This window comes from Myodes glareolus, chromosome 20, assembly GCF_982192425.1.
Source record: "Myodes glareolus chromosome 20, mMyoGla1.1, whole genome shotgun sequence".
Taxonomy (NCBI): Eukaryota; Metazoa; Chordata; class Mammalia; order Rodentia; family Cricetidae; genus Myodes; species Myodes glareolus.
Window position 1 is genome coordinate 56398631 of NC_142045.1, and position 27280 is coordinate 56425910.

The 27280-nt window shown below is 41.8% G+C and overlaps 1 protein-coding gene across 1 annotated transcript in view; it reads right to left on the reverse strand.

Annotated features, from left to right (window-relative positions):
• Spata16 (spermatogenesis associated 16) overlaps nucleotides 1-27280 on the reverse strand; it is a 293053-nt gene that overhangs the window by 56838 nt on the left and 208935 nt on the right. Inside the window, exon 6 of the mRNA XM_048452627.3 lies at nucleotides 13758-13905. Within this exon, the coding sequence (XP_048308584.3) occupies nucleotides 13758-13905 (148 nt within the window). The remainder of the gene's footprint in view (nucleotides 1-13757; nucleotides 13906-27280) is intronic.

Genomic DNA, 27280 nt, shown 5'->3' on the forward strand with positions numbered 1-27280 from the left:
CATCCTTAGTCATCAGAGAAATGCAAATCAAAACAACTCTGAGATTCCATCTTACACCTGTAAGAATGGCCAAGATCAAAAACAGTGATGACAATTTATGTGGCGACTTCTCAGAAAATTAGGAAACAACCTTTCTCCAGACCCAGTAATACCACTTTTGGGAATATATCCAAAGGATGCTCAACCATGCCACAAGGACATGTATTCAACTATATTCATAGCAGCATAGTTTGTCGTAGCCAGAACCTGAAAACAACCTAAATGCCCCTGGACGGAAGAATGGATAAGGAAAATGTGGTACATTTAGACAATGGAGTACCACACAGCAGAAAAAAAATAACATCTTGAAATCTGCAGGCAAATGAATGGAGCTAGAAAACATCATTTTGAGTGAGGTTACCCAGACCCAGAAAGACAATTATCATATGTACTTACTCATAAGTGGTTTATAAACATAAAACAAAGAAAACCAGCCTACAAATCACAATCCCAGAGAACATAGACAACAATGAGGACCCTAAGAGAGACATACATGAATCTAATCTACATGGGAAGTAGAAAAAGACAAGATCTCCTGAGTAACTTGGGAGCATGGGGACCTTGGGAGAGGGTTGAAGGGGAGGGGAGAGTCAGGGAGGGGAGCAGAGAAAAATGTAGAGCTCAATAAAAATCAATAAAAAAACCCCCATACTTGAACGTTTGCAGTTGCTGTCTAGGACATAGCACTTGAGGCGTGAATAAAGTTGATCAAGGAAACAGAGCAGTAAGAGATATGGAGCCATTGGGTCGGCTGGGTTTGAAGGCAGTCCTACCTACAGGCATTTCTTCTGGGCTGTACCCCGGCTAGCCTTTGAAAGTATGTATGCTGCGTTGTTTGAGCTGGTAATTGGTACTTAATATGCAAGTTTCCTGAGCCAGGATTAATCCAGAAGCTCAATACATCTACAGCTAATACAAATAATCTTTAAAATATTAGAGTTGACATGTAAAACATAAATATATCAAGTTCAATTTCTGGGGCGAATATTTTCTTTATATGTTTTCTTCATAAGAGGACTGGGGATTGTTAATTTTTATACCAAGTACAAACACCAAAATTGAGCACGTCTTGATAGCGCCCTTGTTGATCACAGTAGTGATAGAAACCAGGTGACTGTGATGAAAAGTGACAGAGCTATTCCTTTAAAATTGATTCTGACATTTCACTTCTAAATATGTACTCCAAATAAGTGGTAGTAGATGAGGCTCAAATAGGTAGTCATAAGCTCACATTCATAACATTACACTTAATAACCAAGAGGTGGGGAGAACTCGTGCTGAACTGATAAGTGGATGGGCAAAGAAAATGTGATATATACACATATACATACATACACACATATGAACGTACATACATACACACACATATATCATGCTTAAGAAGAAAGTGAAATCTTCTTATGGTATGAACTATATGAGTGAGCCTTGAAGACATTCTGTGAGATAAAGTAAGCCAGATACAAATGGATAACCAATTCCCTGACTCCACATGGCACCTTACAGAAGTCAAATTCATGGAGATGGAGAGTAGTCTCTCTATCTAGGACTGGCAGAAGGGGCATGAGGAGTGACTGCCTAATCCACATAGAGTTGCAGTTGGGGACACTGAAAATTGCTGGGGATACCACCCAATGCACAACAACAACACACACTGCATTCCTTCTCAGGATTTCGAATGTTCCAAACACGGAGAAATGTTAGCGGTCACAGACACGCCGCTTGTCCTGTTCTGTTATCCAGCACAAGGTACACATGCTATGCTCTGTTTCATAAATGTGCAATTATTATCTGTTAATGAAAATCAAAAATTAAAGCAGCTGACGTCTTTGAAAAAAATTGGAAGGAAAATCAAGATGTGTATAAAAACTGAAAAAAATTGTAAAGATTTACATTCATTAATTGCAGGATTCAAAACTATAAACATGATGATTTATCCAAGTTGATACATAGGTTTCCAGGAGGTTTTTCTTAAAAAGACTTATTAATTTTATTTTATGTACCTCATGTGCAGCCGGGTGTCTGCAGAGATCAGAAGATGGCACCAGATCTTCTGGAACTGGAGTCTCGGGTGGCCATGAGCCGCCATCTGGGTGCTGTGAGCTGAACCCAGTTTCTCTATAAAAGACAGCGCTCTGGACTGGGATGCCATCTTTTCAGAGTCTGGTAGATGTAAAAATAATAATCAACAAGATGCTATGGTTTGTGTTTTATATGGAGATAAACGTGAGGGGCCAAGGATAATAACCACAATAAGAGGAAAGCAAAGCAGAAGACCCATTCTGTGGGGCTTCAAGGGGTCATAGAAACCACAGCAATTCAACTCAGACAACATGGCCTTCTTACAGGGCAGACAAACGGAAAGAGAAGACGGATCGAAGGCTCTGGACTCAGAGACACCCCCCCCCCCCACACATCCACTTTCTGTGACAGGACTGACATAGAGAACAGTGGGTGACGACAAGTTGATAGACACATTGCTGTCACTTTCAGAATAGCAGGCAGGAGACCAAAGCAGACTACATGCCCAGGACGAGCTAATACACAAACTAAATGTCCAAGAAAAAAAAATCAACCACATGATGAGTGTAACGGGCACAGACACTCGGATTAAAGATAAGCTAACACAGAATCGTGAGATGTACGAAAATAAAAAATGAATACTTGATTGGGAAATTTTAAATTGGCACTTCTCTTTGAAAAACAGTTTGATCTTATCTATTAAAACTTGATTGAATGTCTATCTCTCCTGCCATATGCCCATCAATTTGACTCCAAGACCCAGTTCAGTAGGACCAGCAGGATCACTGGAGTTATATGAATTTTATTGGTAGCATCCAGAAACTGCAGGCCAGTCATGTCCACCACTAGTGGAAGATGCATTTCAATTCCGAGCAAAGCAATTGGTGCTTCTGGCAGCATGGATGGATTTCACGAATACATTGTCGCACAAAGCAAGTCAAATACAGAGTATTTCTCCTGTGATTCTGTAGTGCCTACATCCCGAGACCCCCAAGAAGGCCACCATGGAGCCACACTTCCAAATGCGAACGCAAGGCTTCGTTTATTATGTACGGGCTAGCATGGGTCCTCTGTCTCACAGTCTGGCACAGCAGATGGAGGGAGAAGGACCCTGTCTATTTCTGTAGGGTTTCTAAAGACAAACATCATAAGACAGTCACAAGATTACAGATTTAAAGTACAAAATTGCTTATCCTGTATTGCAATTGGCTAAAGGTGAGGTAAAGCTCAGCTGTTAGTTCCTGATAGGCTTTTATTGTCTAAGGGGGATAGCAACAGCCCCTTGGTCATGTTCTTGGACATCTGCGGACCCTTTGCTAACGGCAGGGGCTGTTTGGAATCCTCTCTGATTGGTCCATCATTACTCAACCGAGTCAGCAGTTTTGGATAGCTTGGGTTTTTCCCATTAGCTGACACTTTCCCTAAAAAGCGGCTAGTGATCCCCAGCTTTCCTCAGGGTTGGGGCTGAAGTTCAAAGTCCCACAAGGTCCCAGCACAAAACTGGAATCTTTTCCAGCCTCACAATTTCAGATGTATAATGTTCCACAGAGGCAAGTTAAAGTCAGGGTTTAGGAGTGAGGAGGTGGATGTTGGCATGTTGGCACTGGAGGAGAGGATGGGAGTACCTCAGCTAGCTTTGGGTTATCATATCTCAGCTAGTTTTGGGTTCAGCACAGTACCTGAAGCTGGGTTCCTTAGAGGCAAACAAGATTTATATTTGATCATAGTTCTGAGGCTGAAAAACTCAAGCTTCGGTATGTACATCTAGTGCCTGTCTTTCCTGGTGCCATGGGCTGTGTGGGGGATCTTACACTAGCAGTTCTTGGGAGCAAGGAGTGGGGTGCCTGTGTGGGGTGGGACTCAGGGGAGGGCTGGACTTGACCAGGACAGACTGGGGTCTGGAGTTTCTTCTGGTTTCTCCCCACTACAGAGAGATGAGCCGAAACCCTTCTAATGGTGGTGCCTCATGACGTAAGCAACTTCTTTCCATTCCCACCTCTCAAAGCCTCCACCACCTTCCTGGTCTCACACTGGGACCAAGCTTCTGGCCCAGGTGTCTCAGGGCACAGCTCATACACAAACCACCGCAGGAGGAAATGATTCTAAGAGTTAGGGCAGTGATTATCTCGGTAATGGATGGAAAATGGTTTGAACTTTGGAAGAGACAGGGTGTCTTGATGTAGTTCTGACTGTCCTGGAATTCACTAGGTAGAACAGGTTGGCCTTGAACTCACAACAATCTGCCTACCTCTGTTTCCCTAGTGCTGGGATTAAAGGTGTGCACCACCATGCCCAACTTTCTATCACAATTTTTAAAAACATTTTTTTTTTTTTTTTGTTTGTAGTCCAGGCTGGTCTGCAATACTAAGTGGTGCAGGCTTGCTTTGAAGTCCTGGCCATCCTACTTCAGTCTCCCAAGTGCTGAGAGTAGGGGATGACAGTTGTGAGTCACCACAAACAGCAGAGCTGTGCATTTTAAAATGCATGTTTATGTATGTATGGTATGTCATAAAATAGTTAGAAAAAAAGAAAATAAATAGGGCTGGGGGATGACTCAGTCAGGAAGTCCTTGGGGGAAGGGCTCAGTCAGGAAGTACTTGATTACCAGCTGGAGGAGCTGAGTTCAATCTCCAGGACCTACATAAACAGGCTGAGTGTACTGCTCTGCTCTTGTAACCTGAGGGCTGAGGCTCACTGTCCAGCCAGCCCTGGTCTGCTTGGTGAGTTTCAGGCGCGTGAGAGACATTGTCTCAAAACAAAATAAGGTAGATAAGGAAGATGGGCATGAGGAGTGACAGACTGGATGGTCCTCTGGCACGTGCATTCACACAAGCACACACACACACACACACACACACACACACACCCCATACACAATCACACCCCACACCCACCATACACAATCACACCACACACTCACCACACACAATCACACCACACACCCACCACATACAAGCATACCACACACACCACATACACACACCATACACAAGCACACCACAGTCCCCCCATACACAATCACACCACACACAAGCAAACCACACACACCACATACGCAAACCACACATACCATAAACACACACCATATACAAGCATACCGCACTCCCCCATACACAATCACACCACACACACCATACATACACACACCCCATACACAATCACACCACACACACCATACATACACACACCATACACAAGCATATCACACACACACCACACACACACATACCCCATACACAATCACACCACACATATACCATACACAATCACACCACACATATAACATACACAAGCATACCACACATACTACACACACACACACACCATACACAAGCACACCATGCACAATCACACCACACATAAACAACACACACACACACACACACACACACACACACACCAAGTGGATTGTGGCACCACACAAATGAAAGCAGTGAGAATCTACAAGGTCCTCAATAAACACTCAAGATGATCGCCTGACAAAACTGGGATCATGGGGGTGGGGTAGAAGGGAAGGTGGAAGTGGAAGAGGAGAGGAGAAGGGGAGGGGCAAGGAGAACTTGAGGGAACGGGATAGTCAAGATGGAGGAAGAACAGAGGTGAGACCAAGGAAAGAGACACCTTAACTGAGGGAGTCATTATGAGGTTAACAAGAAACCTGGCTTTAGAGAACTCCCCAGGAATCCACATGGATGACCCCAGCTAAGACCCTAAGCAATAAAGGAGAGGGTGTCCAAACTTGCCTTGCCCTATAGTCAGACTGATGAATATCTTAAATATCACCATAGAACCTTCATCTAGCAACTGATGGAAACAGAGGCAGAGACCCACATTGGAGAGCACTGGACTGAGCTCCCAAAGTCCAGTTGAAGAGTGGGAGGAGTGAGAATATGAGCAAAGAAGTCATGGCTATGATGGGTGCACCCACTGAAACAGTCTACCTGAGCTAATGGGAGCTCACCAACATTAGCCGGACTAGCACAGAACAAGCATAGGACCAAACTAGTCCCTCTGAATGTAGTTCACAGTTGCATGGCTGGGGCAGACTGAGGGGCCACTGGCAGTGGCACCGGGATTTATTTCTACTGCATATACTATTTTTTTGGGAACCCATTCTCTTTGGGTGGATACCTTGCTCAGCCTAGATATCGTAGGGAGGGCCTTAGACCTTCCCCAAAGCAATGTGCCTTACCTTCTCTGTGGAGTGGATGGAGGTGGGGTGGGAGGGTAAGTGGAAGGAATGGGAGGAGGGGAGGAAATGGGAACTTGGATTGGTATGTAAAATGAAAAAAAAGATAGTTTGTTTTCTTTTTTAAAAAAGAAAAAAAGTTGAAATAAAACAAACCACTCATACTCAGAAGGTATTGGCTAACTGTGAGCCAAGCGTTTAAGGAGAAATACATTGTACATGCACACTGAATATCCAGGTTTAGACACATGAGTTTAGAAAGAATCTCTCCAACATGAAAACTTCGTTTGTGCAAGATTGACTTCCAAACAAACACTTCAGGTTAAACCTGAGGATGCAGAGCTGTTGTTTGTTGTGACTGGGCATGCAGTGTTTCCTGGGATAGAGAGACGGTTTCCTCGGAAACTAGTGCCTTCTGTCTTGGAGGGAAGCTCCTTAAGATGCAGGGTATAAAAAGGACACAAACAACTCAAAATAGCTTCAGGAAGTTCCTGAAACTGACCAGATTCACTAGGTCCCTCCCTTCCCAGTTGTGTATAAATGGTAAGGACTGTTGAGAGATGCCTCATAGAGTCAGAGATCAGTAGCATTGCTGGGAAGAAGGCTCAGAACAAAGGAGCCACCAGCAAAGGGCACTCACTGACCTGCTGAGCTGCCCAAGGTTTCCACCTTTTAAGAACTGTCACACATGCTGGGTGAGTTTTGGGGATGCAGCTGTCTTTGAGTCATTTTGCCCTGTTAGGTAGCCCCTCACCCATATCCACGTAGGTAACACAAATAAAAACCATTGTCGCCAAGTTGGGCTTTGATGGCATCCTTACTTTGGTCTGTTATCAATTTTCTACATGGTGAGTATAGAGCCTTGCATGTCTCTCTAGGAATAATGTTGGGCAATGGATCTGAATGGCCAGCTGCCTGCTTTATTAGCTAGTGATGTACAGTGACTAGGTTAGTCAGCAGAAACTGGTAGGGGTGTTTACCAACCACACTACCTCCATGCCGTCTAAGGTGGTCTCTGCTGTGGAGGCTAAGATCGCCTGACACCTGAGAAACTGACAAGGTATCAAGTCTGACTCTGGCAAGGAACTGACCCATTCTTGAGGGGGGTACATTCGAGGCGTGTCCAGAGAACTGAGTGGGAAGAGGTCTTTAAGGGGACCTTCCATTTACACTGTTTTGCTGAGTGAGCACTGTGGGTATAACAGCTATAAGACACATCTGCTTTAGGTACGTCCCTTATTTCAGTCATGCCACCCTGCTCCACTCCACCCGATGGTCTTCAGAGGGGGTGGGCATGTTTACATAACTTCATCTTACTTTGGATCATTGATTGATGCCTCCCGGAGCAACACTGTCTGCCTTTGCTCAGGGATCGTGACGCTATGCATTAGATAGGGAGCAGTGGCGTTGAAGTGACACGCGGACTATGGCTAAGAAGCACCCACTTCCGATGCGGTGATGCCCGGCAGCACGTCACACCAGGAAGAGCAGCACTGTGTCCACAGTGAAGACCTCCAGTCCATTTATAAAGCACATCTTTATTTGAGAACGGTTCTCCAGTTCTGTGGAGAACGCGACAGAAATGCCAGTGGAGTTTCCCCTCATGCTCTTAAAAGTTGCCTGCAACATTTTCCTAAAATGTTGGGGATGCAGGCTCTTTAATTCCATAACTTTTCCAATTTGCGAAATCTGGTTACAAAGAGGAAGACATTCTGATCTTGAAAACTCCTGATCATGATAAAATTAGATGATTTAAGGAAGGAATAAAAAAAATGGGAAATTTGACTATGTTTCTAGAGAAAATAAGAATATATTATCCTTACTGGTAAATGATGGCTGTGCAAAGCCAAGCTTATAAATTCGAGTGAGAAGCAATTTTTAAAGGTCTATTTAAAAACAATATATTATTCCTCTGAACATACGTATTTACTCCTGGGAGTTATAGTGCACAGGAAAGACAAAATATGACTCTATCCACTTAAGTGTTAAAGTAATTGATATCTGATCCAGAAAACTTTTCTATTAAACATGGCTAAGCACAGATCCATTACTGAATATTTATTTATTTAGCAAATAAATCTTGATATTCTCATCAAGAGGAGACAGGGTATGCTTATTGTATTACTTTATTATTATTAAAATACAGCCATGCAAGAATAAGAACTGCGTGGAATTGCATTATTTCATTGGAATATATGAATAAAAATCACAAGCAAAATCTTTATAAATGAAAGCATAATAATTCCAGGGCTGGTGAATTATTATTTGTTTTATGTACCCCGACTACACCACATGAATCAAGCTGGATGTTTTCTTAAATAAGAAAAATGGATAGCTATGCTATAAAAAATCAGTAATTTTTCCTCCATGAAACACAGTACAATGAAGCTCTATTATGATGTGGCTTGAAGATTTTGGGGGGGTCCAACCTGGAAAAGGATGCGCCCTGAATTCTGGTGCACGCTCTGGAGCCTGAGCATTCTACAAAGCTGAAATTCAACTGCAATTGAACTCGCCCCTCATCAGTCTGATAGAAATGGCTCTTCCACAGAAGGGGAGGAAGTTTTCTCATGACAAATCAATGCTAGACTACTTTCTCATTCAATTAGTTCATTCAGAAAAAAATTAACACCTGGACTTAAATTCTAAAACTATTTCAGATTGAATTACTTTTATACCTTCCTCCTATGCCTCTAATTTCAGTGTAGAAATATCTTTTAGAGAAGTTGGGTTGGAGAAAGCATGTTGGAGCCTGGGGGACCTTCCTGCTCATGGTCACCTCTGCCAACTCCAGCTGCTCTGGCTGCACTGCCATGACCAGGGAGGAAGGCACTGCATCCCACGTAGGCTTCATGAAGGTGACCCGGAGCTGGGCAGAGTTTCTGAGATGGAGGACTGTCTGCCAGCCTCCACCGGCTGGATCCAGTGTGCTGGTCTCCAAGTTTTAATGATTAACAACAGCTTCTCCAGCAAAACTTTGCTAGATACCCCTTCCTCCGACTCTCGGTGTTTCTGTCACACGACTTATCTATTGTGTTTCTTCAGACCATTTCACCAGTTTAGAGAACCTTCAAATTTCATCTCATGTCTCTTGCTGCAGTGCAAACTTCATAATTTCGAGGGAGGGACCAGGACAACACCATCTCTCCCCTGAACCTTTGGTGGGTGCTTGCAGTGTGTTTCTTCGCTGTCTGTAGAAGACTGAATGTGGGGTTGAGTCTGTGCACATACATGAAGAGCTTGGGGTAATGCCTGGTACAGAGTAAACCCTTATTAAAAACGAGGTGATGGTAAAGTACATGCCGTGTAAGCATGAGTTCCTGTGTTCCATCCCAAGTAAGAAGCCACATGTGGTGATAATCACGTGTAATGCTGGCATTGGGGAGGAAGAAGCAGAAGGTCCGTGGCGCATGCTGACCATCTTCTTTAGCCTGTATGATGAGACTTTTAAAATAAGATGGACAGCCCCTGAGGAGCAACACCTGAGGTTGACTTCTGTTCTACACACACACTCAAATGTGCACACGGATGAACAGTTCTGTGCACACACACTCAAATGTGCACACGGATGAACAGTTCTGTACACACACACTCAAATGTGCACACGGATGAACAGTTCTGTATACACACAACCCTCTAATGGGCATCCTTTTATATAGACTTGCAAGTACACATGTGCACACACACACACACACACACACACACACACACACACACACACTTACACACCCAAGATGCAGGTGATAAGTAAAGAGAGCATATGAAAATGTTGGGTGCTTCTATGGCGGCGCTGCACATAGAAGAGTGTTTTCAGTGGTCAGGATGGGGTGAGTGAGGATCTGAGTGCAGTGGCAGAATGGTGATCTAGTTTTTGTTTTCATTATCTGCATGTAACTGTGCAGTCATGGCCGCCGCACAAATGTCTGCTGAAGTAAGTGGGCAATCGAATTTCCAATTGGGTAGAAGCTTCCTTTGTCTACTGCTGGTCATCGTACCAGCCAATCATCTCAGCACTTGGGGGGGGGGCGGAGGAGGCGGGATCGCTGTAAGTGTGAGGCCAGGTACAAGACTGCCAGGGTTAGACAACAAGAGCCTGTCTCAGATCAAAAAAAAAAAAATTACAAAGTAAATGAAAGGCAAAAGCCGGTTTGGGGGACGTGCCAAGAAAACACAGTGATTCCTTGGTGTGACTCGTTCCTGCTGGCTTCATGTGATCCCGGTGCTCATTTAAGTAGATCACCTCGAAGGTGACGGGGGTAAAGAAGCCACACCTCAAAGCTGCATTACCGCTAGTAATAAAACACTAATAATTGTTTCGCCCTCCTCCCAGCTAACAGTTCTGGGGGGAAACCCCTGCTCTTTTGACCCAGAAGCACATAATGTCACTTTTCAGTCGTCTTGTGTGCTTAAAGCACAGATTCCACAGAGGCAAAGAGCTTTAGTGACCCCGAGGAAATCTGAATTCTAAGCTGCCTTCCCTACTCACACCCCCTGGAAATGCTTTATCTTCTTACTCTAGGTTCTTATACCGCACTGTCATACACTAGCAATTAGTAATTCAAAAATAATAGAAACAATCATTAGTGATGTGTAATTATCGTCTCTTCGAAAGTGTAAGATCTTTAGCATGAATTGTCTTGCCAACAGATCATAATTCATCTTGATAACAGGTTTGATGGAGTTTCAGGAGATGTGAGTCTGGCTCATTAATGTTATTATTGTTTTTAAACTCTTAATGGCAACAATGCTTCCTAAGTATTAATTAATTGTCATGACTTCTCTGGGAAGTAGGTTAAATATAGCTAAATAAATTTCACCAGAATAGAAATTGGTGAATTGGCAATCTCAATGACTCCCTCTGTATTCTAGACATTAGGATGGAAATAGCTAAATTGGATCCAGTCTTCCATGGTGATAAGTAGACATGATTTTTATGTGCTAGCTTTGCCCCCCCCAAAAACAGAAAATCCACGAAATATAATGAGTTAATTTAAAGAAAATTATATCAAACAACCAAGTATAAGTTCTGAGAAATAGTGACTAATTTTTTAAAATATACTTTTCTTTTGTGTTTTAATCTTTCTTTAAGTTTGCTTTTGCAACAGTGAGATTCCATCTTACACCTGTAAGAATGGTCAAGATCTAAAACACTGATGACAACTTATGCTGGAGAGGTTGTGGAGTAAAGGGAACACTTCTTCATTGCTGGTGGGAATGCAAGCTGGTACAGCCCATTTGGATGTCAGTGTGGCGATTTTTCAGAAAATTAGGAAACAACCTTCCTCAAGGCCCAATAATATCACTTTAGGGTACATATCCAAAAGATGCTCAATCGTGCCACAAAGACAGGTGCTCAACTATGTTCATAGCAGCATAGTTTGTCATAGCCAGAACCTGGAAACAACCTAAATGCCCATTGACCAAAAAATGGATAAGGAATATGTGGTACATTTACACAGCAGAAAAAAAATAACGATATCTTGAAATTTTCAGGCAAATGATGGAGCTAGAAAACATCATTTTGAGTGCGGTAACCCAGATCCAGAAGGACAATTATCATATGTACTCACTCATAAGCCATTTTAAAACATAAAGCAAAGAAAATCAGCCTACAAACCACAATCCCAAAGAACCTAGAAAACAGCGAGGCCCATAAGAGAGACAGACATGGATCTAATCTACATGGGAAATAGAAAAAGACAAGATCTCCTGAGTAAATTGGGAGCATGGGGACCTTGGGAGAGGATTGAAGGGGAGGGGAGAGTCAGGGAGGGGAGCAGAGAAAAATGTAGAGCTCAATAAAAATTAATAAAAAATAAAACAAGCAAACAAACCAACTGCTTTTGAGTATTTGTGTATGTTTGTGTGTGGGCATGTGCGTCACAGCGCATGTGTGGACAGCGGAGGACAATCAAGGGTGGCAGTCTTCTCCAGCCTGGTTTGAGGCATAGTCTCTCTTCTGTTTGGCTAGCTGGCTAGAAAGCTCTCCGGGGTTCTCCTGTCACCTTACGCCATCACAGCACATTTGCTTTTAGATCCCTGCTGCACGCCCTGCTTTCACACGGGTTGCCGGGCTTGTGTGAGGACTGCTTCCTCTTGCACTGTAGTTTTCTTGGGTCCTCTGCTGAGCTTAAGAGAGTGCTCACACTCACTACACGAGTATCAATGGTCACCGTAGCATGGATTCTACATTCCATTCCTCTTGTATCCTCTCAAATTCCCCCTGGTCTTTAGGGATTTATGATTCAGCCATCAATAGTTGGACTTATTACCTTTTTTTTTTCCCTCTGTAGCACTAAGGGTACTAGGGATGAAAATCAGCAGTCTAGAAGCCTGTGGCTCAAGGGCCAGGGCCAGGTTCACATCTGAGGCCTGCTGTCATCAGTCTGTCAAGGGAACCTTCAGAGGGCTGTTTGTCTTTTCTTGTTACTGCTTTGTTTCTAAAGTAGATCATCTTTCCCCATAAATTATGGGAACAACAAGAGGGTAAATATACAGTACCTGATACTTTAAAAGGGATCAATAATAGACTTGTTATTAACCTCATAAATCAAAGCGTCAGCCCCAGGGAGCAGGAAAGAGAAAAGATTATTTCTTAATTTGATGCCGGGACACCAGGTGCATGCCTTTGGAGGCCTTGCTTCATCTGGCAGGCATTGCTGAGCATAGTTTTGTTTGGTATGTACGTAGACATCTTCCTCGAATCCAAAACCACATAGTGCGAGGGAACAAGAGCAAGAGACTGTACAGCTGGAAAAGAGGAAAAGCAGTGAGCCCAGTCCGTGTCCTCTGCCGTGCTGCTGTGGTTTGGACGGGCGACATCCTTCACGGAACTACAGCTTCCGACACAAGGCCTCTGTCTGGTGGCACTGTTTTGGGAGGTGTCAAACTTTTGGGAAGAGAAACTTAGCTGGAGAAGTGAGGAGCTGGAGGGAGAGGAGGGCACTGAAGCTTATCACATGTTCCCCTACCTCCCTCCACTCCCACCCCTACATCTGGCCCTAGTTCTTCCTGCCGCGTTCGACTTTTCTCTTGAACCATGAGCCCAAATAAGCCTCTCCATCACTTAAGAAAAGTAACTGAAGCAGGTATCTGTGGTTGTCTAGAGAGAAAGAGAGGTGAGGGGTGAGGTAGATGGTGGGAATCTCAAGCAGCATGCCTTCGGTAAGAATAAAAATCTGTCCTCAAGGAAACACTATTTGCTGGGAGTACGGAAAGGGGCTGGGGAGGCAGCTTTCTGTCACTAGTCTTGATGACTTCATTTTGTTTTCTTTAAAACCTTAAAAGTTTCTGGATTTACTCCTTAAAATGTCTACAGTTGTGACCATACATAGTATATTGTGTTGAAATGAAAGCTAGCACTACTTAAAGTCTTAAAATTAAGCTCACATTTGAACTCTTCAGATTAAAGCTTACACCTGCAAGTCGAAGCAACAAACAAGGCGCAAAGAGCCCTGTGTTGGTTGCCATGGCGGCAGAGAATTAGCCAACTATGTGATGAGGAACTTACCTGTGTAGATACAGTCCACATAGGCGGGGTGAGTTTTGACGAACACCTCTTTTACTTTCTCTATTTTATCAGCCCTTATTTTTGTTGCAAAGGGTGTGTACATAACCGAGAAAGCCTCGGCTCTGGTGATGGCTTCTTCAATCATGGCCTGGGAGGAAGCAAACGACCCACTTAGCAGCTATAATAGCATAAGACTTTCTGAGAATGTAAAAAATATAATTGCCTTTATGGATGATTTAAAAATCTATATACTGTACAGCAAAGATAACATATTTTGGTCTTAAATATTCATTAGAATGTAACTTAATTAGTTTTGAAAATACTATTTCACGTTAAGAAATCCAATTAACTGAAGAAAGTTTGTAAACAGCCACCTGTACCCTAAGCCTGTCTTAAGATAAAAAATAAAAATTCTGTTTTTCAAAGTGTCATTTTTTCTACTTGATTTAGAAAACAAAATTCACAGGTATAGCCTTATAGCCAGCCTACTCGTGAATTGGTGGATCAAGTTATACAAAATACTTAAAAAATACTCTGAGCCACCTGTACTGAATTATTTTTAAAAGAAGGACACATGCTCTTCTTCTCCCACTGCTGGGGAAGGCTTTTAGTAATAAGAGCCTTTCTCGGTTTTCCCAGCAAAGTATCTTTACTTCGAGATCACAGGTGACAGATGAACTCAGCTGTGCAAGATGGGTCTTTAAATTCCATCTGCTCACATGCAGTTCTTGCTAGGACCTTGCCCTTTTCTCCCAGCTTCCTCTTTTAAACAGGCCACAACCATACTTATAACAGATTAAAAAAAAGGACCATCTCGAATTTTAAAGAGCTTTTATTCTTTTCCTACAACTTTCATTCTAAAGGAGTCTTGAAGATTGAATAAAAAGAATGTCTATAGCTACCCCATTTTTCTGAAAATAGCATAAAAGCATATTCTATTAAAAGTTCATATATATATTTATAAGAATAAGAAGTTCCCCTGAAAAGATTATCTACAACCAACAGATTGGAGTTATGTAATAGCGGGGGAGAACCTAGCAAACAAATTATATCATTATCAACTTTATGTTTTGAAAGCATTAATAAGGTGAAAAGCAAGAAATTGATTTTTTTTCATTCTGAAATGTTACATGGGCCATTTAAAAAATATATTTAAGCCGGGCAGTGGTGGCGCATGCCTTTGATCCCAGCACTCGGGAGGCAGATGCAGGCGGAACTCTGTGAGTTCAAGGCCAGCTTGGTCTACAAGAACTAGTTCCAGGACAGGCTCCAAAGCTACAGAGAAACCCTGTCTTGAAAACAAAACCACAAATATATATATAATATATATATACTATATACATATAGCATATATATATTATATATATTTATATTATATATAATTTCTTTATGGAATTTCACATTTGTACCCCAATTCTACTCACTTCCCAGTCCCTTCATATCCTCCCCTCCCCCTACAACAGAACTCAAATAAAAATTTTAAAAAACCAAACCAAACCTTTCTCTCTCTCTCTCTCTCTCTCTCTCTCTCTCTCTCTCTCACACACACACACACACACACACACACACACACACACACACACAGGCAAAACCTAAAAACAAAAGAACAAAACCAAAAGAACAACAGCAAACCTCTTCCCTCCTCTGTCTGTCCTGCCTCTCCAACTCCTTTTCATCTGGACTGGTAGCATCGAGAGCTGTGTGTCACGCAATATACCCTTTCATCCGGTCAAATTTACTTGCAAATACTCATTGGAATGAGCCACTGGTCTGTTTCAAGGCCTCTGGTTTCTGGTACACAATCATTATCACTGAATCCTCACGGGAATGCCTCTCGGATGTCCTGCTGCTGCCCAGTGGTTATCATTCTACAGGACCTGTCTCTTCATGAGCCCCAGCAGGTCCTAGATGGGGTAGATGTTTGAATGGGCCAACCCAAAGCCCAGGATGTGGGCCTGGGTGGTAGTTGAACTGGTCGGTCCAGGCCACCAGGGCTGCTCCGCTCAGGCAAGCGGGCAGGGTCAGTTCCCCTACACCCTACATGGGCCATTCTCATGTAAGTATGTGGTATACTGTGAATACCTCCTACCCCCGACACATCCACGCTCCCACTCCACTTTGCACTTCTCATCTTTGGTGAATCCCCTTCTTTCCTGTCATCAACAGCTTACATGATTTTATGTATTTGGACATGTAAGACTCAAAAACAGAAGAAAATATGGCCTTAGTCTTTCTGAGGCTGACTCAGCTTGATGTGATCATCTCTAGTCACAATCATTTTCCTGCAAAAATCCACTGTGCAAAAAATAGCGCATTTTCTTTATCCATTCCTCTGCTGTTGGGCAGAGCTTGTTTCTGTAACCTGGTATGGATCATGCTGCTATAAACACTGATTGCAAGTGTCTTTCTGGATACTGGGGAGAGGCATAGCTGGCTTATATGGTAGTTCGGTTTCAGGTTGTTTTGGGTGACCTCCATACTGGTTTTCATGGTGTCTGAGGAAGTTTCCATTCCCACCAGTCATGCATAGTCCTCCTCACCTTCATCCTTGACAGCATTTGCTGCTATTTCTTTTTTTGATGGCCACCATCTGACTTGGGTGAGATGGACTCTCAGTGTGAATTTATCTGGTGGCCAGTGGAGGTGGACTTGTTTTCATGCATGGCCAGTGAAGGTGGACATGTTTTCATGCATGGCCAGTGGAGGTGGACATGTTTCCATGCATGGCCAGTGAAGGTGGACATGTTCTCATGCATGACCAGTGGAGGTAGACATGTTTTCAAGCATGGCCAGTGGAGGTGAACATGTTTCCATGCTTGATTGACTGTTTGCATTTCATCTTTCTAGGATTTTCTTTCCATTTCAGTCATCTGTTAACTGATTGGACTGTTTGATTTCTCATTCTGCAGCTTGAGTTCTTTATATGTTTTATGTCTCAGTCTCGTCAGCTGTATAGACAATGAGGGTGTCTATTGTTCTGTAGCCTCTCTCGTCTCTTCCTTGCTTCACAGTGTGCTGCGAGACGCTTTTTAATCTCATGAAGTCCCACTTGCCAGTTGTTGGCACTGCTGAGGGACTGGAGTGAGAATTCAGAAAATGCTTGTCTATTCTGATACCTTAAGGTCTTTCCCCTAATTTCCCCTCTAACAATGCCAGAGTTGCAGGTCCTTTCGAAGGACTTTGATCCATTTGTACCTAGTTCTCATCCAGGGTTAGAGATAGGAATTTAGCTTCATTTTTCTGCATATCCAGTTTAACCCAGTACCATTTGCTAAAAAGGTTGTTTATTTTTAATGTATGTTTTTGGCATTTTTGTAGATTCTCAAGTGACTGCAGCCACATGAGATTATTTCTGGGTCCTGTATTCTGCCCCACACTGATCTGTTATTATACCAGTACCATGCTGTTTTTATAACTGTGGCTCTATAGTATGACTTGAAATTGGTATGGTTCTCCTTTTGATCAGGATTGCTTTGACTACCTGGGATCTTTTGTGTTTTCACACGGAGTTTAAGATTGCTTGTCTCTGTTTCTGTAAAGAACGATATGGAGTTTTGTAGGGACTGTTGAATCTGTGAAGAATGATATGGGATTTTACAGGACTCTGTTGAACCTGTGAAGAACAATATGGGATTTTGCGGGGACTCTGTTGAATCTGTGGGCTGGCTTTGGCGGAATAGCCATTTTCACAATATTAGCTTTTCAAACCCATGGACTTCATGAAGTTGATCTTAAATCAAGTACCCTAACTGAGCTTAGTCATTGCTTGTTCCATTCCTCGGTGACTTCACATGGCTTCCATGATCATTAATGTTGTCCACATAAAAAGGGCCTGCTTCTTATGACATCAAATGCTCTCTTTGCTCTTAGATTGTCCATAACTCTGTTTTCCCAAGTGCAAGGCACTGAAGGGGGTTGTGGAATAGAGTTGTTGGATGTCACTCAGAGGGAGTTGCCCTTTGCTGTGGACGTGTGGTAAGGCTGTGGGTACTACGTCCTAGGCCATCTTTGGAAGCCTAATCAGGTCAACACAGGCAACAAGTCTGTAATTTAGAGATTCAGATGAGTAAAGACTCTGGTCTTCTGTAAGAGAAATAGTTCCTTCAGTGTCATACTCCTATGGACTCAGAGCTGGAGCCAGCCCTGGGAGGCCTTTGCTAGACCAAGTGGGTTGGAAGCAGCTGGAGATATATGTGGAATGGTGTGGATAGAGGACGGATGCCTCAGACCTTGGGTTTAAGCTCAGAACTTGGTTTTACTGTTTAGTTAAGCGGTTGACTCCTGTTTTAATCAGCTAGGACCAAAAGGCGACTGGCTGGAACAGCAGAGGTTTATATTCTCACTGCTCTGGAAGCTGGAGGCCCAAGACTGAGGTGCCAGCAGTGATGGTGTCTAGGGAGGCCTCTCCTTTTATTTTGGAGATAGCTGTTTCCTTCCTGTGTCTTCCTTCTATTTCCTTTTCTTTCTTCTTGTGAGTGTGTATCTGGTGTTGGAATCGAATCCAGGGCCTCTTGAATGTGAGGTATATGCTTGACGCCTGTGATACATTCCCAGTTATTTTTTTATGTGTCTTAATCTTCTTTTTTTATGACTCCACTCCTATTGGACTGGTCTCATTTTAACCTAGATCTCATTTTAACCTAGCCCTCCTTTCAAAGAGCCCATCTCCAAATATGGTCTTATTCTTAGACACTGCACCACATTAACACTTTACTTGACGGGGGTGGGGGGCGGGGGGGGACAACGGTCTAACAATTTCTAACACCTTTGAGGCTTTCCATTGGTCTTTCTGAATATCCTGGAAGTGGACATTTTGTCTTAAATTCTGGCTGAAAAAAAAATCAGTGAAGGTATTTAATCTTCCAGCTTGCTTCTAGGAAGACATTAGCAAGATCACAATCAGGACAGGATGGAGGGAACACGCTCCAGCCCTTTTTTTTTTTTCCAATTGCTGGCAACGTAAGTGACTGCTGGCAGGGTAGCTTGATGAAACCATCTCACAGCAGGGATGGCAAGGCACATGCCCGACAGCACTCACCAGCTTTGCTGCAAGTGGCAGAAGTGTGGTTTGCATGAGGCAGTGTGATCTGCTCCTTGGCAGATCTGTGCCCTTGGCTTACCGCTTCAGGCCTTGCATTCGGGCCTTGTGGGTGTGTTTGTAGGAGAGCAGACTCCTTCCCAGCGGGAACCAACATGGGTCACTCTTTTGTCTCCGTGTTCTCCATCCTAGAGACACCTAAGGGAGTGGGCAAGTGAGCAGACCGCCTGCCTATACAGTTTCTGAATGAGAAATGCGCTCTCGAGCTGGGCGTGGTGGTATGTGCTTGTGATCCCATCACTTAGGAGGTAGATGCAGGAGGAACAGAGGTTCAAGGACAGCCTTGGCTACATGAGAGAGAACTTTTCCCACAACTGAGCAAAGCAGTGAATGAAAGAAAGACATTTTCAGAAGGAATAAAGCTTGGAGAAAATTATTATAACCCTAAGGAAAAATGATAATTACTCTAGAGTAGAATTGAGTATATGGGTTGCTCTTGCATTCATTGGATCCTGAAATACCATTACTGTGTTTTGCTTTTTTCTAGGACTAGACAATCTTTTGGACTTTAAACTTGCCTCACACTGCTCTGGTAAAGAAATAGAGCAATATTTCATATACTACTTAGTGTAATTACATTATTGGGTAACTGGTTAATGGAACAATCTAGGAAAAATTCAGCCTATATGCTTTATTAAAATTGAAAATTTTATTTTCTGGTACCACAGAGGCTAGACTGCAGGAAAGGGGCTTTTAGGCCCCATCCAGTTCAAATTACCCGAGTTCTGTGTCCTAAGCGTGCCTTGTTCTCTGCAACAGGGCCCTCCCTCCAACCTCTGAGAGGGAACCAAGGCCTGCATAGTGGTCTCTACTGTTGATGGAGCCTCTTGGAAACTTGACAACCTTTGAAAAGGATATATTTTGTCTGATACTGAGGTTTTTGTTAGTCCATTGTTCTTGTGGGGAGTACCTCATATACATACATGCATACATATATACATACAAATATATAAATATAAAATCTAAGTGTTGTATAGAATCTTGGGTAAATATAAACTAATATGATTTCTTGAGGCTTTATTAAATAAACTTAGTGTCACTTGTTCCTCTTTTTTCCAGTCTATATTGATCAAGTTTCAGAAGGAAGGGAGCAATTAAACAGTTATATCAAGATGCAGTATTTACAAACTGTGACAATGACCAGCAAGGCAAGGTCACAGGACAGGTGCGTAAGTGGCACTCACATGTTGGTGGCAACAACAGAAGTCTAGTTGGACTTCAAACCCATTGAACAGAAAGGAAGTCATGGCTGCTACTGTGCTTATTGGAAAGAATGTCCTTTCTTCCCTGTGGCTTCTTAGCACCTTTATCAATAATGACCTGGTTGTAGACACAGAGGTTGACTTCCAGCCTCTCTTTTCTGTTCCCTCGGTTGTTCTGTCTGCTTGTATGCCAATACAGTGCTTCCTAGGCGCTACAGCTCTGTGGGACATTTCGGAGTCAGGCAGTGTAATGCCTTCCAATTACATGCAGATGGCAGGGTACAACTTTTCTGATTTCTAGTATTTTGATGGGGATTTCATTGACTCTGTAAATATTTTTGGTGTTATGGACATTTTCAACAATATTGATTCTTTCAGTCCATCCACATGAGATATGTTTCTGTTCCTGTCATTCCTCTATTTCTTACATCCATATTTTGGTTTTCTTTGTAGACATTTCATCTGTTTGGTTAAATTTGTTCATAGTAATTTTATTGAGCATCCGTATCTGTTGTAAATGCTATGACTCCCTTCATTTCTAGTTTGAACAATCTGCTACTGGAATATAGTAGTGCTACTAATTTTTGTCAGTTCTTTTTAATTTGATGATTTGCTTTATTAGTTCTATATTGGTTTCTGGTGCAGAGTTTGGGCCTCTTTACATATAAGAGTGAGTCATTGGCAGACAATGATCTATTTATTGATGATTTAGTCATCAATTGCTTCAAATATTCTTAATATATTTATTATTTATTTAATATATGAAAGAGTCACACACAGAGAAACAAGACACAGAGAGCTACAGAGTCAGAGACATAACATTGTGTGGAGGTCAGAGGACAGTTTGCAGGCAGGAGTCAGTATTTAACTCTTTTCCCTATGTAGGTCCTGGGGACTGAACTCAAGTCTTCAGACTTGGCAGCAGATGCCATCCTGCTAGCACTCCTAATGATCAACTTTACAATTAGTGTAACAATCTATTATGAAATTTTCACAAATGTGTAGACTAGGACTTCTCTTATTTTTACCCCAACACTCTAGTTCCTTGCTTCTTCTTGCTGGTCTCCTTCTCATCCCTAAACAACCCCTGTCTGCTTCTCTCTGCCTCCTCACCCCCATCTGTGTAATATGTATTGTTCCAGCTAGATTGCACATATGAAAGAAAGCATGCCCTTTCCTTCTCTCCCGTTCCCCTTCTTATTTCCATCTCCCTCCTCTTAGACCCCTTTTTCCTCCCACAGATTTCCCCATTCTACTTTCAAGTCACAAATATGTTTAAGTCTATATTGCACACATGAGGGAAAGCATGCGATGTTTGTCTTTCTGAGTCTGGCTTATTTAGTTTAATAGGAAGATTCTGTCTATTTTTTTTTCTGAAAATGAAGCAATTTCATTTTTCTTACAGCTGAATGAAAATGCATTGTATCAATACACCACATTTATAAATTCATTTATCTGCTGATTGGCATTTAAAATAAGTTTTGCGTTAGTATCCCTGTGTTAATTTTTTTCTGATATATTCTCAGGAGTAGTGTAGCTAGATCACATCATAGGCTAATTCTACTTTTCAGTTTTTGAGAAGCTACCATACTGATTTCCACAGCGACCGCACTAGCTCACGTTTCCTCTAGTCTTCATCCTGTTTACTGGTTGTATCACGTTCATTGATTTTGTGTGTGTTGAGCCATCCTTGCATCTCTGAAATGCATCCCACTTGATGATGGTGATTTTCAACATGTTGTTGTGTTTAATTTTCTAATGTCCTGTTGAAAATATGTGTCGTCAAGGATACTGACCTTTAGTAATTTTCATTTGGTTTTTAATATCAGAATAATACTAGCCTTATATATTGTTTTTGAGAGAACTCCCCTTTCTTCAATATTTTTGTAATAATTTAGGAAGAATTGATATTAATCATTCTTTAAATTGTAGAGTTCAGCAATGAAGTCTTCTACCTCATTCTTCATTAAATGAGAAAGCTTTTTTATTATTCATTCAGTTTCATTGGTTCTTGTTGCTCTGTTTGGATTCTCTCTTTTCTGTGGTTGGGTATTGCATTTGTACAGGAACTGGTCATTTCTTTTTGATTATCAGTTTTACTGGTGTATGTATGGTTGTTGTAATTTAGACCTCACTGTGTCTTTCATAAGACTCTTACATGTAGCTGGGCCGTGGTGGTGCATGTCTTTAATTTCAGTACTCGGGAGGCAGAGGCAGGTGGATCTCTGTGAGTTTGAGGCCAGCCTGGGCTACAAGAGCTAGTTCCAAAACAGGCTCCAAAGCTACAGAGAAACCTTGTAAAACCAAAGAGAGAGAGAGAGAGAGAGAGAGAGAGAGAGAGAGAGAGAGAGAGATTCTTACATGTTTAAACCAATTTAAAAAATAGAATTTTAAAGAGAGAACATGCAGTGTTTGTGTTTCTGAGTCTTGGCTACCTCATTCAGTATGACTCTTTTTCTAGTTCCATTTACTCACAGATTCTGTAATTTGATTTCTTCTTTAGAGCTGAATAAAATCTCACTGTGTATAGATGTATATAGATTTTCATTACCCACTCATAAGTTGATGGACATATATGTTGAATTTCCTAGTTATTGTGAAAAGAGTGGCAATCAACATGGAAAAGCAAGCATTTATGTGGATATAGAACCCTTGGGTATATGTCCAGAAATGGCATATCTGTGTGTAAGCAAAGACCATGCTTTGGTTTCCTGGTCACCCAGACTCAATTACAACACTGTTTGGTCTATTAGGTCAGGCTTCTTATTAAGTAACTCTTATATCTTAAATTAATCCATTTCTATTATTTTGTCTATCACCATGAGGCTGTGGTCTACTGGTAAGGCTCCGGGGTGTCTTTCTGCGTTGGCAGCTCCATGGCATCTCTTTGACTCTCCCTACTCTCTCTCTGTATCTCCTCCAACCTGGCTATAGTCTGCCCTGCTATAGGCCGAGGCATCTTCTTTATTAATCAATGGTAATAAAACATATTCATATCATACAGAGAGGAATCCCATATCATCTCCCCCTTTCTGTCTAAATAAAAAGGAAGGTTTTAATTTTAACATAATAAAATTGCATATACAACACAGTTATCAAGCAAGAATATTTAGTCTATTTACATTTGGCAAATTAAGGAAAATACTCTATCATCTATCAGGGCATCTTTCTGTTTTGACAGCTACATGGCATCTTGGAACCTTGTGATGATACACAGAATAATATAAATGGGTTAATTTAAGATGTAAGACTTACTTAATAAGAAGCCTGAGCTAGTAGGCCAAACAGTATTGCAGTTAATTTAGTTTCTGTATAATTATTGGGGTCTGGGCAGTATGGAAACCCAAGTGCCATCTCTGCTTACAAATAGCACTAGCGTGGGACAACTATACCCACATAAAAATTGAGACAGCTTGGGAAGGAATGCTAGACACAGAAGAACAGAGTTAAGCACAGCTTCTTAGTAGCTACATTTTTTTTTTCAGAAAGGCTCTGTTTACTGACAGCAAAGAGAGATGTGGCTTCTTTAAAATAATGGTGGCTTCCTGGTTTGTGCTGCTAGCACAAACCTCTTGAGTCTTTCAGGAGGTCCTGCACTTAAATGGCGTTTGTGAACAGCATGCTACAAGTTGGTTAATGGTGACATACACTTGCTGCATCCTTGGAGCTGGGTCAGTGAGCAGGACTCCACTCACAGAGGCTGTGAACGTACCTCCGCCATATTGAAAGGGCAAGAAAGGCAGAGACAGCAGCCAAGGCCAGCGTGACCACAGTGCTTACCATTCTTAAATGCTCCTTGTCAGGAAAGGATTTCAGATACACAATAGGAACTTTAAGTGGGTCACAATGTGTTTAAAAATGTATGTAGGCTTGGGAGAGAGAAGAAAAAGAATACAGACAGATATAAAAAGACAGTCATAGGTTAAAGGAGTAAAGATAATAAAATAAATATTGACAAGTAATAGAGTAATGAAAAGCCATGTGAAGATGGAATATATACATAGATAGTCTGAATTATGTATGTTATTGTGTTTTCTTGGAATTTTTTGACTGAAGAGAGACATTTGATTCTGGGGGGCTGTTAAGTTAAACCAACATAAAAGTCTGGACATGACAGGGCCATTGTCCTCATGAACTCACAGTAACTGTGGCTGCCTGTCCAGACTTACACAAGATCAAGTCATTCAACATTCCAGCCCAATAGTAGAGTAACGTGAGGTCCCACCCCTGGCCTAGGAGCTCTTGGCAGAAGATGAGTGTTGATGAGGTGCAGTCAGTTTTCTCCAGAGGCCTCTGATAGGTTGCTGATCTTCCAGTGGGTGATCGCCTATAGTTCTAATGGACTCAGTGGGTTAGCAAGAAGAAAATAAGAAAAGACACCAAGAAGCGGCAAGCAGGATGTCTGGGAGTGAAATCAGAGTGGAGAGGAGGGATGGATATTATTAAAACTCATTATAAACATGTATGAAATTCTCAAAAAACAAGTCAACTATTATTACTAATATTATTAAAATTAGAATACTTTAATATAAATATTGAAGTTAAAATACAGATTTCGATAAAGCATGTTTCTTGACCTTGGAAATTGAGACCAGATGAATATTTAGTTGCTTGTAAAAGAAGAAACTATCAGAGGAGGAGCAAATTTCTAACGATGCTTGACTTTGATTTCAATGTTCTGTTGATGTCAGTAGACATGGTTTGCATGAGAATAGTGAAGCAATCAGTCCCAGGTCCCATTGTTCAATGTGCAATCTTCTCCACACTGCTCCTCCAAATGAAGCTTTGAAATCACATGCATGTGTCCATGGGTCTCAGTGAACAGTTCACTGTCACTCCTGCATTTATAAGTCTTAAAAACGTATAATTCCGTAAGGCAAGAGTCATGTGGGCAGCTTATTTCCTCTACAAACAGCAAGTTATAATAATTTTTCTTCGTACTTTAGCTAAGTAAAAAGAACCGTTCACTCTAGAAGTCACCTTGCCCATGATGACTGTGACAGGGAGACCATGGAGGAGGAGGAGGAAAAGGAGGAGGAGGAGGAGGAGGAAAAGGAGGAGGAGGAAAAGGAGGAGGAGGAAAAGGAGGAGGAGGAAAAGGAGGAGGAGGAGGAAGGATGGAGGAGGAGGAAGGATGGAGGAGGAGGAGGGAGGAGGGAGGAGATAAATCCTTCAAAGGGTAAAGATAAGTGAGTGTGAATAGACAAGAAGGGAGGGAATTTATCTCCCTCTCACACACCTAGAGAGCTCGACCCTCCTGGCAAAAATTCATGAGTACTGGAAGGATCCCAGTGAAGCTGACAGAAGCTGTAATACTCAGAAGATTTCAGGGTGCTGAGATTATTTTTGCCACCTCCCCCATTTCTTGACTGATACCTGATGGAAGTAATGCAGCAAGAAGGAATTCTGTCACTTCTAATTAGAAAATGTAATCAAATAATTTTAGACTATCAAGTTATTTCCTTATTGCTCCCAATATTAGTCTTGACCACAATCATACTAAGTTAATTTCTTAGAAAATTTGATCTGGAGAGCACCTCAGGACTTTCCCAACCTAATTCATTGAGACTGGGGAGGCTTTAAGAGGCTTTTAGAGGAACCACTTTTTAATTTTATAGAATTTAAAATTAGACTTTTATATTATAAATCACTTCCTTTTGAAAAATTAAGGTTTAACCTACTGCGGACATGACAAGAATTTCATAGACACTTGCAGGCTGTTAGGGAAGGTAGGCAGGAGTAACTTCTGGGCCTGGTCCATGAAGCATTGTTTAATGTGTACTGTATTTTCTCCCACTGGGGACTGAAGAGAACACTAAACCAGGCCTAGAGGCCCAGTTCTGCAATCCCAGCTACTCAGGAGACTGAAACAGAGAACTGAAAATTCATTGTGGACCACAGAGTGAGTTCTAGGCTGTCCTGGACCACTGAGCGAGTTCAGGCCATTCTGGGACACAGCGTGAGTTCTAGGCTGTCGTAGATCACAGAGTGAGTTCAGGCCATTCTGGACCATAGAGTGAGTTCAAGGCCAGCTTAGGTAATTGATTGAGATGTTGCCTCAAGACAAAAGGTAAAAGGAAGGATAATAATGTCTTTTGTGGCCGTGACTCAGTTAAAGTGAGAACATGTTTATCTAGTCCACAGGGGGCTCAAGGTTCAATCTTCTGAGTGGCGGAGAGTGAGGGCGGATGGGGTTGTTTGTTGTAGAATTAGTCTGTTCTAATACAGAAATAGTAATAAGTGGAAATTCGAATCTCACTCATAATGCATTCCCATCAATTAAGCCTTTTGTACTATAAAAAGTAAAGAAAAACAGCATTTAAAGATAAAATAATCATCTTTCACTTAGCACTGTAATACAAGCTTTTATATATGCCATTTTCTTTAACCCTTATAGAGTCCATCTAGATAGGTGTTATTAGGCACGGAATATTATGGTTCCATTGTTCTATTTTCAGAATAACTGTTATTACTTTCAAGGGTAATTTCCTATACTCGAACTTATATAGTTGAGATGGTACCTAGTCTTTAATGGCTAGCATAACTCTTTGTTATTGTATGAATAATAATATAATTTTGAATGATAAGCATAATTTACTAGAAAATGAAAAATAAAACTTTATAAGTGGCATTTTAAAATTTTAATCCCTATAAATATGTATAGGTTTAATTTGGAAGGTTTCAGTGCCTTGAAATAGAGAGCAGATTTTCCTAACTACCTTTCCATGTGACTGCCCTACAGGCTGTTCACTGTGTCACTTATGTGATAACTGGACTGACATTTCTCTGATTGTATCATCAATGCAACAGCATATTAGAATAGAGTATGTAGCGGTGGATTGCTTTCCCTCACCACAGTGGTCAGTACTTTATGCTGAATGTCTGTTGTGCGGGACAGGAGTTCTTTTATGAAGCAACAGCCGTTGAATGTCCTCCTGGTGTCTGGTGTCTGTGAGGAGATGTGTACAGCTTTTGCTGCTGGGTCCATCAGTCCAGGGACCTGACAGTCATAGACCTCCTCATGATGAAGAAATGAGGCATTTACATTTTATTTTCATTGTCTGTAAACCAAGAATGATTGCATGGTCAGGTTACCGGTTTCGAGGTAAACAGATTTGGATATGGCTATCTTGAATTCCCTACTTTGCAATTCTTGCTGTTTAAAAGCAGTTATAATAAATGAGTAGCATTTTAAATTCTAAAGAAATTTTCTTTCTTTTACT